This window comes from Labrus mixtus, chromosome 7, assembly GCF_963584025.1.
Source record: "Labrus mixtus chromosome 7, fLabMix1.1, whole genome shotgun sequence".
Lineage (NCBI taxonomy): Eukaryota > Metazoa > Chordata > Actinopteri > Labriformes > Labridae > Labrus > Labrus mixtus.
The window spans coordinates 2,686,441-2,703,444 of record NC_083618.1 but is presented as its reverse complement, the minus strand read 5'-3'; the positions used below and the strand labels follow the sequence as shown (position 1 = coordinate 2,703,444).

Sequence of the window (17,004 nt, the reverse complement as noted above, 5' to 3'; positions counted from 1 at the left end):
TTTGAAAACATTGATTGGTTTTACTGAGAGGACAGTCCGAGTTTAGGTTTACTCTGCTGAAATTATCAACATGGGTATTTGGACCAGGGGCTGTTTATATCACTGTGAATGCTTACATTCAGATCAAAGGGCTACTACTGGTGGATCAAACACACAGTACTGCTTTTTAATAATCCACTGCAGACTCTCTCCTGAAGGAACCATTCAGGATGAAAACAACTGAGACCAATAATCTCTCTCCTTCTCTTTCCTTTCTCCCCCTCCCCTCTTTTTCATCCTCTTGCTTTCTGCAGGTGAATACTGGCAGAGTGTGAAGGATTCAGCCGCCACAGTGGATCTTTCCTACCTGCAGGCACAGAGACGACGGCTGCGACGGGACTCGGACAGCGAGGCCGTCAGCGCCCTCGCCTCGCTCTCGATGAGAGCTGTTAGCCCAGACGAGTAAGAAGGACAACACATTCAATCAATCAATAACAACAAAAACAACATTTACAATAACGCATCAGATTTATCCTAACATTGCTTTTTCTCCCTCTTTGGTTTAATAAAGGGAAGTGACAGAAAAAGTGACAGAGAAAAGGTCTCTCTGAAGAATGAACCACCTGACAGCTGCCTTCAACCAGGGCTCAATGGAAACAAACTCACACACACACACACACACACACACACACACACACACACACACACACACACACACACACACACACACACACACAAAGCTATGCATTTGGAACATTGCTGGAGGCAGATGTCCTCCTCAGTTTGACCACTGTATTCATCACCCTCCACCTGCATTACTACTGGCTGCAGTCTGACCACTCTGATTCAACATTAACCTTCACAACACACTTATTCTCTTGCCTCTTCAGACTCTTATTTTTGGGGATATCTGTCCCTGAACTGAAAAAGACAATCAGAGGCCGATCAAATGAAGGATCTGTACTCATAGTAGCATTGGGAGCTGATGACAGGATGTAGCATGAACACACACTTGACAAATCGCAGCTCTAAGACTTTCTCCTTGTAACTGACTCCCCAAAGACCTGTGAGGTGGACGTGCCGATGAAGGAGAGCAGACGTATCCTCTGCAATTAAGACACTTCCCACTATGATGATGTCATTTGTCTGCAAGAGACAAAGATCAAATGAAGGAAAAGATCAGGGTTTTCTGATCATTTTGCACTGCACTGTTCTGTAATGTGAACCAGACCAGATGGAGGAGACGCAGCCACGTCGGCCATATTGACTATCAAACATCTCGTTTGTCCCTGTTTTGTTGTTTATTCAACTTGTCATTAACTTGACCTATGGCACACATTTTTTTTTTTTGGAACGTCGGCCGGAGATTTATTTTTCTTTAAGAATCCAGTAAGAGTGAAGCTACAGTGAAGTCTGAGATACATATGGTTCATATTGTTCCTTATGTCCACATATTTTCTTAAATCTTTGTTCTTTTTCTTGGCCTGTCGGGTAAGCACATGCAGTAAGACTGCAGATGGCTGCCGTTATTATGTTGACAGATAAAGACGACTCAGCAGTCTTTGATGAAGCGCAACTTAAATGTTTAGACATACTGTAGTTTGCGTCGGTGGCATTAAGTCACAATGAAGAGCTAATACCTCTAATCATAAGTGTATCATTTTCAGGGGAGGTGGGGGGGGGGTTCCTTTACATGTCAGCGTAAAACAGAAATGATGATGATGATGATTCGTCAGTGCAGCGTGACCACTCAGAAATCCTTGTCTGAATGAGGATGAAGATCACGATATTGATTTCAACATTTGAAACGTCTCTCATCAAAGGACTCTGTGGCACTAACGCACTCAGTGTGCCTTCAGGATGGGAGGATCAGAATGGCTTGTCTTAACATCTGAGTGTTAAAAATGTTTTTTTTAAATGGACCTGTGTTTCTTCCTGTGGATTTGCATTCCTGCTGTATTTTGTAAATGTATTTTGTACTTTAGTTTTATCTTAGCGAGGACACTGGTGCGTCCTCTTTACGTTACCGACGTAGCGTCGTTCTGTTTACTCTCAGCGTCCGGGACGTTTTCGCTCCCCGGACCGAACTACAACATTTTTAGCAGTTACAAATAATACTGAGCTAGTTGAATGTCCTCAAAGTGCAATTGGACACAGGTTAAGCGCAACCAAAGTTTATAAGAACAATGTGCCGTCTCTGGACTGGCATGGCTCAAAGAACTTCAAAGACTTTTGAGGACTTTGTGAATGTTTCTTTTTTTTTTTTTTTTATCCAAACATTTGAAAAGCACAAAGAGAAAAAGGACGGACATGAAACAAATTCATTCATTAAAAAAAAATGGACATGACTTCTCTTCATACATTCAGACTCTGTGTCTTTGAAGTGCTCTTTGCATGTCTAACACAGATTTTACGGTGCTATGGATTATTTTTCTAAAATGTGGAGTTTTTGCCTCGGTTTGGTTTCTTTCTTTCTTTCTTTCTTTCTTTATGTTGCATTTTGTGAACGCAACTCAAAACCGGTGGAATGTTTGGAAATTTGATGAAAATGTGAAAAAAAGAAAATGATGCTGGGAGAGCGCTTTGAGCTCTGTATCACATGTGACAATCCTTCAGGGGAGTGTAGCTTTATTTACTTTTACAGCAGCATTCATGGCAGTGACCTGACATATCTCATGTTTAAACTTTTGTCTTAATTCATGGAAATTACTTATTTTTCTATCGGATTTTAAAAAATGAGCCCTGTTCGTACATAGAGACCAAATAACCAGCTCGTGTGCCTTGAAGTATGATGCAGACCAACCTGTGTGAAGGTAGCTTGAACAAACTGGATCTTAATGAGATCTGAAGGCAGAAGTTTGAACATAACTGACACTCTCATTGGAGTTCTGTATAGTGTACATAACTTTTTCCTTTGTCGTCTTTGTCTTTTCTACTTTAGTTGTTCCCTTACAAAACTCCTTAATAAAGGTTACTGCGATTCATTTGTATATTTTTTGGGGACTACTTTTATTTCTAAAGCCATGCTCATTTGAACTTCTCGAGTCTTATCGTTTGTTTTTAATTAATTCATAGTGCATTTCTTTTTGTCACACCTCCACTAACCTCCTATACGTAATTCTTCTATTCAAAAATATTGCACTCATGTACAGCATCAAGAAAACTTTTATTGTCCACAGGCGTTGACACAACATTATCAAATGTGAATGCAAAATAGTACAAAAGAAAAAACAATCACACAGAAATAAGATGACTTAAACTGCTCACAGCAAGTTTAGAAATATATTTCTTAAAGCTGCAGGGAAAACAAACATTTGTCAAATATCCTTGCATTTTAAAATACTTTTTTTTTTTTTTTGCAAAGCTCAATGATTACAACTGAAGAAAAAAAATACATAAACAAGTTATCAGTGGTTTTAGGACCTTTCCCATGGACGTTTGTTTCATGGCGAAGCTGATGTTATGCATGATAATGCTTGAGCAGAGTTAAAGTAATACAGTGTGCATACACCAAATTCACATACAGATACACTTTAAAATCCCAAAATACACACAAAGCTATCCAGTTACTACAGCACAACAAAGTAGAGATCTGCGCCAGATTCCTGGTGCTCCTCTTTTTCCCACAAGACGGGCCTCAGAGAGCCGGAGCGATTAGCTTATTAGCATTTTAGCTGTAAACATTCATTGGCTGTGACCGCCCTCTAACCATCACAGTGCCATTATCATCAGTCATCGTAATGTCTGTCTGGCTGTGAGTCACCCGAGGAGGAGAGTCGGGGTGGATGATGGTTATCACGGTGTTACTCAAGGCACTCGAACCAGCAGCCATTTTGTTTCATTGTCAACGCAGGCCAGCTGTTTGTTTGTTTGTTTGTTTGTTTGGTGTTTGTTCTCATCATTCAAAATGTTCCGCACTCGACTGTTGTGTCTCCTCAGCAGTGTTTCAGAAACACAAAGTGGAATTTGTTAGAGTCGAGCTTCAAATACATCTCAGTGTCCAGAGAGGCAGGAGGAAAAAAAAGAGTTTGTAAAGATACAAATATGGGGGATTGTCTTTTCAGGAGGGGAGAAATGTCTTCTTTGAGTGCAGAGGATTGTCCATTTGTTGGTTTTCTGCAAAGATAAGAAACACATCTTGAGTTTAGATATAACACTGTATGATATAGAACTCCATTAAAAGACTTTTTGTGTTGAGGTTCTAAAATGTTTTAACACAGAAACAAACGTTCAGTTCAGTGAAAAGTGTAACGTTTTCTACAGCTCATTAATGTCTCTTCTCTTGTTTTTAACAATCAAACATTCAATCAAGAGCGTTCTTGGTTCTCCTTAATTCCAGTGTCAGTCTACGATCTATGAAAAAGGTCAAACAGGGAATCCAGCAACAAAGAGTGTCTGTTGGTGTCAACCCATAACATGCCTTCCATTATAGCGTAAGTGAAAATACTCAAGTCATGAAGAGACACTTAGAGTGTAACAGAGTTTATAGCACCGTCTATTCTTCTTCGTCTTTTTCACACCAAGTTTGCTTTGTGTGTTATAATCTTTTTTAAATACATTCCTAAAGATTGTCATGAAATCTCACAACATTACGACATGTGGTTGTCAAACTTTCTGCAGAAACCATTTAAAAATGTCTATTCTTAGCCGCTGATTCAGATTGCCTCGAGAGAGAGATTCAAAGTTGTTAATGAAACACATTTTTAATATTGGGAGGTGGGGGCATTTCTTTTTATTTAAACTACAAAAATTATTTTGAGAATTTATTGTTTAATTGCACTTAATGCGTACTGTTTTCTCTCTGCTCCAGAGGACTATGTGCACTTTTATGTTTAACAGATTTTGATGCATTTTGAACCTCAGCTGTGTGGTGTCTTGTTGTCTACGTGTCAAATCAGACGTCATTATTCCAAGACTCTCTGTCCCTGCAGCTGCCTGAGCGAGGCCAGCGCGAATGTAGAAACATGCATAAGCACTTTGTGCATGTAGCAGTCATACACTCTCTCGAACTCACTCACTCACTCATTCGCACACACATAACCCTCCCACCTGTGCTTGGTTCAGTTTTGCTCTCTAAAAATAACGATGACTATCAAGCCACAACTCCTGGAAGAGGCTTTTAAAAATGCAGATGAGCCGCAGAGGACTATGCATCTGGTCTCAGATCGCTCTGCAGCGAGAGCCAGAGATTTGATATGCAAAGAAGAGAAACCCAACAGCTGGTCAGTGCAAATAATAAAACACATACACACACATAAACACACACTTGCATGTATGCAGCAGAGCCAGGGGTTCCGGCAGAGGAAAGAGCGGTGACAGGAATTTTGATTATAATATAAACAGAAGGGAGAGTATTTGTTTTTTCCAGCTGAAACAGTACAATCCTCTTATTTTGAAGTTCTAACCCTGAGCCAAACATCCACACTTACTCAAATCATGTTCATCAAAATGCATTAACGTGTCTGAAGTACATTCATGTTTGGGTTTGTGCACCCTATACACTCTTAAGACAAATCTTTAAGGTTCCTCTGCACTGACAGTACAATACACAGTATTCAGTACAAAAAGTACTTTACAAGGAGTAAACTGATGGTGTAAGCCCAGGACAAACCAATTATCTTGTTCTTTTCTCGGAGAAAGCTATGTTGGATGGATAAACAAACAGGAATGTCTTGCGATTTGCTGCTGTTCAATGCATCAACATGAATTAGTCCAAAACAATATGACAAAATGAAACCTTTCTGACCTTAGTCTCAGCAGAGAATAAACCTTATACAATCTGACATGAGGTCAAGGTTTCAAATGGTTTTATCCACCTCCTGCAGAACACGCCCGCTCAGATTTTACAGCTCTCAGAAAACTTAAAAAATATGTTCAAATATAAAGTTTTGAAAACATCATGGAAATCTGTGCATTCTGTGAGGACTAATCCACATGACGCACACACAAACACACATGAACACGATGTCTTTGATGTTCCTATAAGACCCTTTCTGACCTCATCTCTCTCCTAGAAATGTGTCGTTCAGGTCCCCTTCGGGCCTTGAATTTTCTAGCACTTTCTGTGGCGGCCCCTGCAGAGCAGATGATAACAGGCAGAGCAGGCAAAGTGGTAGGTAATAATAACCGCCGTGCTGCATTCAAGGACACTCCACGCTCCACGTGCAGGGGCCTCTGCATTCCATCCCTCAATGGCTGCTGCAGACGCCACTGGAGGTTTAATTATAATGTGGTGAGGAACACCTGCAGCGTGCACATTGCCGGGGACTGCATATGTCTGGATATTGTAACTTAGATATGTTGTATGTCGCCTTGATAGAGTCAGAGCATGTGTTGGAGCGTTTGTGATGTGCCGATTCCTGCACAGTTCAAAAATAATGTGTAACTCTCTTCTTATTATGATTGCAACGTCTATGACAGTTCTAGAACTGTCTGTGTGTGTGTGTGTGTGTGTGTGTGTGTGTGTGTGTGTGCATGTGTGCATGTGTGCGTGTGTGTTTGAAATATGTTAGTGACCTCTTGTCAACTTGATGAAAAAGTGTGTATTTCCTCAAACCAACGACTCAGAATCATCTCGGCATTTTATCAAATAACGCCCCCCTTCCTCCAATTAAACCCGATCTTAGATGTTGACATTTTGTTTTGAAGGACTCTCTATCTGCCTGTTAGCAAAACTAAATTAATAAGTCCTCTAATAGAAAAACCATGAGGTATGAAAGATAAAAATCACAAAAACAACATCTGCCATTGTTCCTGTTTACTAATCTGCAGATGTCTTAACACACACACGCTAACAGGCACATGCCTGTGCGCTGCTACTGCTGCACAGGTAATTAAAGCTCACTCTAAACACAAACACACACACAAGTACACACATGTACATGCACTGACACACACACAGGCCCGTGTGCCTGACCCTAACCCTGGTACACACACCTTCCTAATACCTCACAACTGTTTCCAATCTAAAGGTTCCTGCATGTCTGGGCCCCGGCGGGGCCTGATTGCACGATACAAGATCATGAGGAGAAGGCAAGGCTGCAGGGGAGAGAGAGAGAGAGAGCGAGAAAGAGAGAGAGAGCGATATGCCTCCACTTATTTCTCTTCACTCTCCCTTTCTTTTCCCTTTCATCCTGTACCTGTGCAGCAATCTGGTGTCTGTTAAAATGGTTGAAAAAAAGCAGAGCCTGTGTGCAGTGTATCCTACAGATTGTAGAGGAAAACATTTGTCCTGAGCACATCAGAGGTCTGTCAAACACTGCACAGTTTAGATTACAACGATGATAACGTGCTCATAGTTCATCTCAGTTATTAAAGGAGAGAAAACCAAAGAGCTTCTTTAAAAGAAAGCTCAGACTTTTAAAATCTTTGTCAAACTTATCTGAATAATTATTTTATTAAATGATTTTTATTAAAGCCAATAAATCAACTTCCACCTGACAGAAACACGTAACAGTTGCTCCTGTTGACTAAGGATCGATTTTGCAAGTACAGAATGTTTGTTAGCGGCGAGCTAAGTTCATGTACATGGCAGTGTTTGGAAGGAATTTAAAGACATTTTTATTACTTGGCTTGTAATTAAAATATTTGCTTTTACTACATAAATCTTAATTTGTCTTTATTCATCATTCATTATTTATTTTGGAATTCTCCATTTGGAGCATTTTGTATTTTTATCTTCCAGAAAAAATGTATTGAAGTTATTTATTACGTGTACGTTTGCTTTTCTTGGGGTGGGGATCTTGTTTTGAATTTTGTTGTATTTATTTTATATTTATTTTCATTTTATCTTTCAGACTACATTTTATTGAACAAGAAAGTTATTTGCAATAATTCCAACAAAAATGAAAATTAACCAACCCAATACTTGAGTTCATATGAAAACATACCACAAATAAATGCTTTGTTCTACTTTATAAAAAAGTAAGAACAAATTGAATTCCTGTGGAAGTGGGTTTTTTTTGAGTGATTATCTCACAAGAATTTATTTAGGACTTTGTTTGAACTAATAAAAAAATAAAATAAAAAAGAATGAACAAGTTTTCTATATTTGTTTACAATTTTAGAGTTTCAAAGATTAAAGCTCACAACCCTTCACTCATCACAGTCATAATGATCAAATCGTATACATAGACATACTATGTGTGTGTTAAAAGACCAACACAGCATGTGCTGATGTTAAGTCAGAGATTTTATTATCACTTCAATAACATGCCTGTTAATGCAAAGCTGAATGAATGTGCTTTATTGTGCTGTAAATCCCTCAGTCTGAAAGTATCTGTCATCAATTCATGTTTGACAGAGATTTTAAAAGAAAGTTAACTTAATGATGTTTTTATTTAATCCTTTTAACTGATGGGGACGTTTGAAGAGATATTTTGCCCTGTGATTTTTTTCATTCTTATGTATATATTAAGCTCTCTGTTTTACTGTTCATCTGAGAGAGTACAAATAATGTATTGAAACAACATTGAGATCATTTTGATCCTAAAAAGAAACATCAAAACATGTTTAACATGTGTATCCATGTCCATGAACTGATGACGTAATGGATACAGAAATGTGTGAGCACATGTGCATGTTTGTGTTTGAATGATTTCTAGATGTGTACATGCATGCAAGTGTAAGTGTGCATTTTTTTGTGTTGTTATATTATTCATACCTGATTGGCTGCAGCGGGGCGTCTTGTTGCTAAGGACCAAACTGGAGGACAGACAAGGGAGTGCATTGGAAACAATGCAGGGGAAACGGGGTGTAGAGGTGGAAATAACTATTAGGGAGCACATAGACAAAGCAAGAATATGTGCAGGGGTTTCAGATGAAAAGGTGAAGATCAGGCTGACAGGAAGGCAGTCAGAGGTCGGGAAACGGGTGCAGGACAAAGACGGAGGTGTGGACACAATAGGGTTTTAGGTGAGATGGTTTCTGTGGGATCCTAGTGGCTCGCAGACATGGCCCAGGCCCCCTCCATCCTCCACACGGAGAAGGCATAGCTCAGTCTTTCATGGGCCAGGTAGTTGCAGCTTGCCAGCTTGGCGTCCATTTCGTCGCTCTGCAGCACCTGGTACAGGAAGTCAATGTAGCGCGAGGCCAGCTTCAGGATCTGGATCTTGCTCAGTTTGTCTGAAGGTAACGTTGGGATGATCTTGCGCAGGGAAGCGAAGGCATCGTTCAGGGACTGAGTGCGTTGGCGCTCCCTCACGTTGGCGATGACACGCTGAGAATGGAGGTCCTCAAAGGGCTGGTCCAGCCGGGGTCCCAGCGATGTTGGGGCCAATGATACAACAGTCGAAGGGCTTTTCTTCACCCTCTTGGGCACAGATGGCAACAGGCTGTTTGGGCTGCCGGTGCTACTCTCCTCCGCCTGGGCAAGGTTTTCCTTCTTGGGGTAAGGCGAACGTTTTCGATTTCCTTGTTGGTTGCTCTTCTTCGATCCTCTTTCCAGTTCTTCTTCACTCGCCCCCAGACCTCCTTCTGGAGAGTTGGTGCAGGACACCTCTTCTCTCATTGTATCGTCAGCCAAAAACCTTTTAACCTCCACTGCAGGGACACTGTGATTCTTGACAGCTGAGCCTGACGACCTCGTGTAGCAAAAGGTCTTTCAAAAAGTTACGGCTTCTGGAACTCCATCAGATTGGACGTTGTTGCTTGCTCTCCTGTTTCCTTGTTACCTTTCTAAACCTCTCACTTTCACATCCCTCTCTAGACCTGACAGACAGAACAACAACAAACCATCTGACAGGCAGGTCCACCTCCGCCTCTTTTATACCCCAAAATCAAACCAAGGGCCTGCGGGCAGTTCTCTATGGCTCAGCGGACTTCCAGAGGGCGTGGTTCGGCCCTAGCCAGGCAGAGAAGCAGGAAGTGTGTTAGCTGGGCGGGCGGTGGAGGAAGGGGGTAAGTGGCCCTCTCGGCCAATAAGAAGAGCTGTGTCTAATGTTGCAGGGATGTCTGAGGCTTTATGGGTTCCAGATTTGGGGCTGAAGCGTCAGCCCCTGTGTCTGCATTCCCCCTCATTGAAACATTATTAAGACAGAAATCCGTCTAAACGTGTAATTTCTGAGTGTCGGTGATGCAAACTTTTATATTTAACACTTTTATCTAGTATCTTTGTAAACTCACATAACTTAAAAAAAATATATGTCCAACAAATCTTTACAAATGAATCCTGTGCGATGATGTAAAGTGCTTCTCCCTTTGACATGCAAAACAATCTTGAGTTCACACTTATATTTGTCTGCCATGTTTTTGAAGCGGACATTATAAAATACAATCTGTTTAACATAATGTGGACTGCATCAATAAAAAAAGATTGCAGATTAAAGAAAGAGGAGTCATAGGCTAAACAATGCATTTTAGGTGTAGAAAGAGATTTTATATGGAGGGCAAATCATACATTTAGCAATGAAATACCCCAATGTCTTGCAACACCTGAGTAAAAACATGTATAAATCTCTTTACGTTGATCTTAGAGCCAATATGTGGATGTGCAAGCAGACATCCTGGAAGGGATTCAAAAGATTATTTTGTTTTTTTCTGACTTACAATTGTTTCTGTACACACATCTTTACATCCAGCGTTTAACACTGAAACCTCATCTCATCTCAAATCCGACCAATCCATTCAGAAATACTACTCTATGTTTAAATAGCTCAAACGTTCACTACTGACGTCAGCTGTCCAAGTAACCAGGTGGAGAAGGGAACGCAGACAAGGACCCTGAACAACCTCTGACCTCAGTGCCCCGGTGACCTCGGTCTGCAGAGGTGAGAGAGCACCTAATTGTGCCATCCATGGCTTCAGGGCAGCGCCAACACATGTTCCACCTCCAAACCGTGAACCCATGTGCGTCTGCAGCCACTTAAACACACTCACTGACATGTGGGCAGTCATGACACAGCAGACTTCTCGAGAAAATGACAAGACATGGCCTGGTGCTATTTTAAAGGTAGAATCTCCTTTTTTACAATTACTGGCTACATGTTGCGTAAAAACTTCTGAATCAATTTCCCAACACTGTGCCTATTTGTACCTTCATGCGTCATGACATGGGTGAGTCATGTGTGGATCACTGCAGAGAAGTCTTGTGGGGAGTTTTCCGCTACCCTAAGCTGTAGAAATCTGGTACTTTTTGATGACAGCATACTTAATGGAGGCCTTTACATTTCAACACCTCCAAACATTTTTTACTAGAGTCCTTGAATCGTTCATGTTCAAGAACTTTGCAGATATGTTTCAATCAAACACATGCAGCGACAATCATTTGCTTACAGAAGAGTCTTGGGTTGGAGCTAAGCTTCGTATAATTCTCGATACACTGCTTGACAACTTCTCGCCGACAATTTGGGCGTGATTACTGCGGCGTTTGAAGGAGTGTCTGTGCGTGGAGCAGTTCAGAAGATTTCTGATGAGCCTCGTGATTGTGCTGGTTTACATTTCATTCAAGAGCGGGAATGTAGCTTGATCCCAGTTGGGTTCAATCAACTTGGAAGAGAAAAAAAAAGTCATCTGGACATCCAAGCAAGCAAGCGAGCAAGCGAGCAAGCGAGGCCGTGGACAAAGACAACGAATCATACAAAACTCAAATTACATAACGAGCAAAGTCAATGCCAGGATTAACTTGTATTTGAATTGGGGCTTATTGGGAGCTCTGGAGGACAGCGGAGGGACAGGAAAGTCATTGTTACAAAGGCTAATCTTGCAAGCTGCCGCTTACCTTTAGCAAAAGCATGGCGTCGTGCCACCATCATGGAAAAAATGAGCTAACAAAGCGTGTAGGCCTGCAGGAATGTCGTGGCGCTAAGAAGAAGAGAAGGAGAGAGGAAGAGAAGGAGAGAGAGAATGGGAGAAGAATAAGAAAAGGGGAAAAGAAAAGGAGAAGAAAGGAAAGGGAGAAAAGGGGAAAAAAGTGAGGCTGTCCAAACAGAACCAGATGCAGGAGTGTGGAGGCTCGTTTGATCTCTGTCCTCATAGGCTGATTGATGTTGCACATTTCATTTCCTTGTCAGAGTCTTGACATAATGTTTCACTAAACACTCAGGCCGTGCTCTCGTCTTCTTTTTATTTCTAAGGGGGGTTCGTCATTAACCCTTTCTGGAGCTGAAAATAGATCATACACATATCAATATATATCAATATATATTGGCTTACATACGCACACACGGGGGGAGCTTGAATATCAAAGAGAGTCAGTGTATTGTCTGTTTCTGACTCTCCAACATATGGTTCAGTCCTGAAATACTGCACTGAGGAGCATGTTGAAACTTTTGAAGTTCTCCAAGGGAGAACAAAAAAAAGGAAAACAGTTTCTTTAAGTTTGTAATGCAGTCAATTCAATTACCATCATACACACAAAGGTTGGAGTGCGGCAGTGACGTCGTCAGCTGGTAGGAGCACCGCAGTGTGACTGATCATAAGTGATTTGTTTGGAAACCTGCGCTGGCTGGACAAAAGGAACTAATCATTCAATTCCTCCTCACCTTCACCCCTGGAGTTTCCTCACCCTCGTCACTGGTGTTATTGATGTTTGCCCATAGCACACTACACCACCAAAATACCCACCATGGCTCCATCCCTCCAGAGGAGCCTAGAGTGGCACAAAGGCAGACATCTGGGACCCATTTCCCCCCCTGGAGAAGCCCTTCCTGTGGGGTATCCACTTAGAGGGGTTCAGGAGGAGCAGGAGGGGGATGAAGGGGTGAAGGTGAATGGTATGTGGGGGATGGTGGTGATGGGACTGGGGAGGGGTGAAGGTGGGGATTTTGAAAACTAATAAAGTGGAAAGGAGGTGTTAAAGATACGCCAACTTAATAAAGAATGTGGAAGGATAGATTCTGAGGTCAAAAAGTCACACACTGTCAAGTCAGAGATGGGGGGAAATCAATACCATTCTTAAGTTTGTTTGAGAAATTAAAAAGCTGGAGCCTGTAGCTAGTTAGCCTAGCTTAGCAAAACAAAGAAAATCAAGGGAGAAACAGCTAGCTTGGCTCCTTTCAAATAAACTAAATAAAATCACTAAATCTAAATCTCACTAATTAACAAGCTTCATCTTGTCTCTTTAATCCCTAACAAAATCTAAAAATAAGTGTGGAGGTGGTTTCAATCGTCACAACTAACTTTCTGCAAAAACATTTCCCAGAATGTCAAACTATCAGTCTTCAGGTTACATAGATAGCTGAGCGTCATTTATTGTCGTTATAACCTGTATTATAACTTTAAAAAGTAATAGAGAAAAGGGATGTGCACACAACACTTTAGGGTTGTTTCAAGTCATAAAGAGTCCACATTCATTACCTGTGTTTTTACCTGTGTTTTTAAAGGTAATACAGACCTTTCAGCCATTCGTACAATATTCAAATGTGACGGTTGTTGGGTTGTTTGCCGATGTTGTTGGGCCACTGTCAATCAAATCTGACCAAACTACACTCAAGAATCCTGACTTAGAAGCTCTACGAAGAAATAAGATCTGTGTTAAACTTTGAATTAAAAAAATAATTGATGATTTCTTTGTTGTCATTTTGATTGGCTACGAGAAGATTCTATCATGTATATCTATAGTTACAGTCATTTAGGATTTGAAACCAAGGGCTGATTGCTCAGGATTAAAAAAATGATATTTTAATATTTTTATATATTTTTTCTTTAAAGCCATAAGACACCAAAATGAACTTGATGTGGGACATTTAAAAAATATATATGTTTAAAGATACATTTAACATGTTTTTCAAATATAAAAGTGCAGTGCTGAATCAAAACCCTCCCCTCCCCCGCTGCGTGTGAGCCTCTATTATTCTTCCTTAGCTGTGACTTATCTTCTCGTATTAGAGCGTAATTTATCATAATATTTAGTGCTCAAGCTTCCTTCAAATGTTCCTGCTTTCATGTGTAATTTAGCCAATATCCTGCTCTGGCTCTGATTACAGACTTTAAGTTCTGGGGTTGGTCCATGGCACATTACAAACAGTCCCAGTGGTGCTCACAGCTGAGCTGGAGTATGCTGAGCAGCAGGTTAGAAGACAGTGTGGTGTCGAGGGGAGAAATAAAGCTTGATGATCACTAGGAGACCTCCATCATTAAAACAAATTCACTCTTTTTTTCAATTGTGAATGCTTCATAATTGTCAAACGCAATCACAATAATCTAGTGATAAGAACAAGTTTGGGGTTTTGAGGTTGAGACAAAAACCTCCCCTTTGGTAGTAAAACAGCTGTAAGTGTCAGAATATGGTCCAACCAATCACAACCCAAAAGTCTATATTATTATCAATGACTTGAAACTGTTCTTTAAGGCATCAGTAAGTCATTTGTTACATGTAAATCCATTTTGTTTTATCAAAAATTTGAGGCGTGCTTCGAGCCGCGTGTGAGTGAGTGTGAAGATTGCTTAAACGTTGCATCATATCACATCCATATGGGCAAGTAGCAGGTCACATGATCACCACGTCATATATTTTAGCTCTTTGCATTTTAACCAAAACAGAAAAATCAGCACATTTTATTTTATAATCCTGCTGATTCTAATCAGACATGGCAGTTAGACGGTGACGTGATGGAGTATATATATAGCAAATCATCAGATGAAAGTCCTCTTTACTGCTGCGTCAGCTCCTCAATGTGTAAGGTTCACTTTCTTTGTAAACACTAATAAGACTGTGAGCGAGTCAGCAGATCAGAGCTGACTGTGTAGACACATGGGTTGGAAAATGTTGCTTCAGCTTGACATTTGAAGATGAACTTATCAAATCTAAAAACGGCAAAACCTGTGTATATGAAACCCCAAAAAAGAGGTTAAATGGGGATCTGAATATTCAAACTAAAGCAATAAAGATCCTTAGGTAAAACATGAAATCAAAAGCACTATTAAGTAAATATGTACCTGCGTGTTCTTAAGTAAAATATATATTGTGCAGTGTTTTAAAGCTGATTTAAATTTGACTATTTTGATACTGTAAGGGCGATGAAACACCTGTTTGACTCTGCAAAAACAGCCTACACCACAAATCAATTTGAACATAACATCCTCAGATATGGCGCCTATCAGGAAACCCAGACTCCGCCGTCTCCGGATTCACAAATCAAACACCGTGTACTTGAAGTGGTGTCAAACTGGGATCTTCAGGATTGGGCCATATCACGCATCCTCTCCTGTCAAAGTAATAGTGAAACTCTGTCTGCAAGGTAGAGAGGAATGCTTGCGTTCCTCCAGCAGAGCAATTGCATTAGAAACATCAACAGAGACCAGCTTCAAAGGGGCACGCCTTCACATTGAATCAATCCCTACTTCCATTAGACTAGATGAATTTAGTCAAAGTTACATAGCGCTAACATTTCTTTATGGTTCCACAAATCCCTTGCTCTGGTTCTGGTTCCCCCTGTGAAGCCACTTCAAACAGGCTCTGCCATGGCATATCCCTTTGTGCTCTAAAACAGTAAATATGTGTCTCTCTAAAATGTTTCAGATGCGAGTTCACAGTGGTCCCAAAGGCACAGACAGCATCGCACACAGAAGACGCAAGAGACAGAGGAGGATAAAAAAAAAAAAACAATAAGCTGAGTGTAAAGGTAGAGCTTCAGGGAGTATGGCTGACTGTTGCATGATGGGAGAAGATGATAAAGATTGATAAATTCAGGGGGAAAGAGGGGGAGAAGAAAGGAAAGGAAAAAGCAGACAGTGTGGGAGAAATCCTGCAGCAGTAAATCAGTGTGGTAATAAGAAGAGATGGGGGGGGGGGGGGGGGGCTGCTAACATATGTTTCAGTTTGTAAATAAAACAGTAAATTGCTATGGATATTGCTTAAATATCTGTGGGCTTTGTACCATGCTTTGCGGAAGTTCCTCGGAAATCATTCTGGGACGGCCTTCTTAAAATGCCAAAGCGGCTTCTTAATGTCAAAGAGGCCATCTGGTTCTCGACCAATTCAAGATGTTTGCTTTTCATTTAGCTTTTTTCTTCCCTCCTGATGCTTCTTTTTTTAGATCAAATGCTGCACTTTTTGCTTTATTGTTACCATTGTTCATATTTCACAATGGATCTGTTGGTGAGCACGCACAGACCCCCGTCCTCCTCTGACTGCTGGAAAGTTACTCTTAAAGTTACTTTTACTCAAGTACTCAGAAACGTCTACTCCCCTTAAGTGTTTCCTGTGTTTGTATCTTTATGCCATCTACAGCTTGCATAGTCATTTTTTTATAAATATTTTGACTACATAGCCTTTATTACTGTTTAACTCTGAGGCTTAAAATGTTATCTACCCTACACATGACCAAGTGATAGAATGTGATAAATAAGCATAGATTACTGTAAATCACATTGTCACTTTAACAAATATAGAGTTGCTATCATATCAGTTGTAATAATTTATAACTAATGAATGAGCCACACGGCAGCCTCCGGATACTTTCATTAAATGAAGTTGGTAAACACTTCTTGTGTGTGCTTTATTCACTGAAACTAAAATCGCGAGAGCAGGAATGGATCAATTTAGTGAAAGATCTCCAAACTTCTTCCACCAATGCCTTAGATAAAAAGATGAAAAAAGATTGAAAATATGCAATAAACAGGACGCTGACAACTATAGTAGAGTATATTATAAGGTGGCATTGCTTTAACTGTTTCTGTAAAATACAACAACTCTATTACAAGTGAAATAAGAATTCAAAATGTTACTAAACATGCTACATGATTAGCCCAAAAAAAGTATGTAAGGTAAAAGCACATTATTGGACCATGAACATATACGCATTCATATGAGTAGTACCTCACTGTCGCAGTTAAGACGAGACAGTGGAGTAGATTGATCTTTTACAATGCATCATATCTCAAAAATTCATCATACTTTATGTCAAATATGAATCTCAAATGTTGCTGAAACCTTCAAATAGGAGGTACAAAGGAGAACATTTCTCTCTGCGATGTCGTCAGGTTTATGAATGGAAGATTAAGGTGGCAAATAAAAGAAATAGCTCCAGCAGCACTTCATCAGGGTCATTTCTCTCTTCATGCACCTTGGTGGTTGGTGAAGTTGTG

At 40.4% G+C, this 17,004-nt stretch overlaps 2 protein-coding genes across 2 annotated transcripts in view; one reads left to right on the top strand and one right to left on the bottom strand.

The window, feature by feature from the left end:
- The window catches only part of LOC132977488 (histone deacetylase 7-like), a 45,574-nt gene extending 42,605 nt beyond the window's left edge, over positions 1 to 2,969 (top strand). Inside the window, exons 24-25 of the mRNA XM_061042088.1 lie at positions 294 to 441; positions 551 to 2,969. Of these exons, the coding sequence (XP_060898071.1) occupies positions 294 to 441; positions 551 to 590 (188 nt within the window). The 3' untranslated portion in view covers positions 591 to 2,969. The remainder of the gene's footprint in view (positions 1 to 293; positions 442 to 550) is intronic.
- An 869-nt stretch (positions 2,970 to 3,838) lies between these two features.
- LOC132977489 (twist-related protein 2-like) lies at positions 3,839 to 9,735 on the bottom strand. The gene is made up of 2 exons (XM_061042090.1): positions 8,642 to 9,735; positions 3,839 to 4,095 (listed from the first exon to the last, which is right to left on the bottom strand). Exon 1 carries the CDS (start codon positions 9,485 to 9,487, stop codon positions 8,915 to 8,917), a length of 573 nt encoding a protein of 190 aa, XP_060898073.1. The 5' UTR covers positions 9,488 to 9,735; the 3' UTR covers positions 3,839 to 4,095; positions 8,642 to 8,914.
- Positions 9,736 to 17,004: the final 7,269 nt, after the last annotated feature.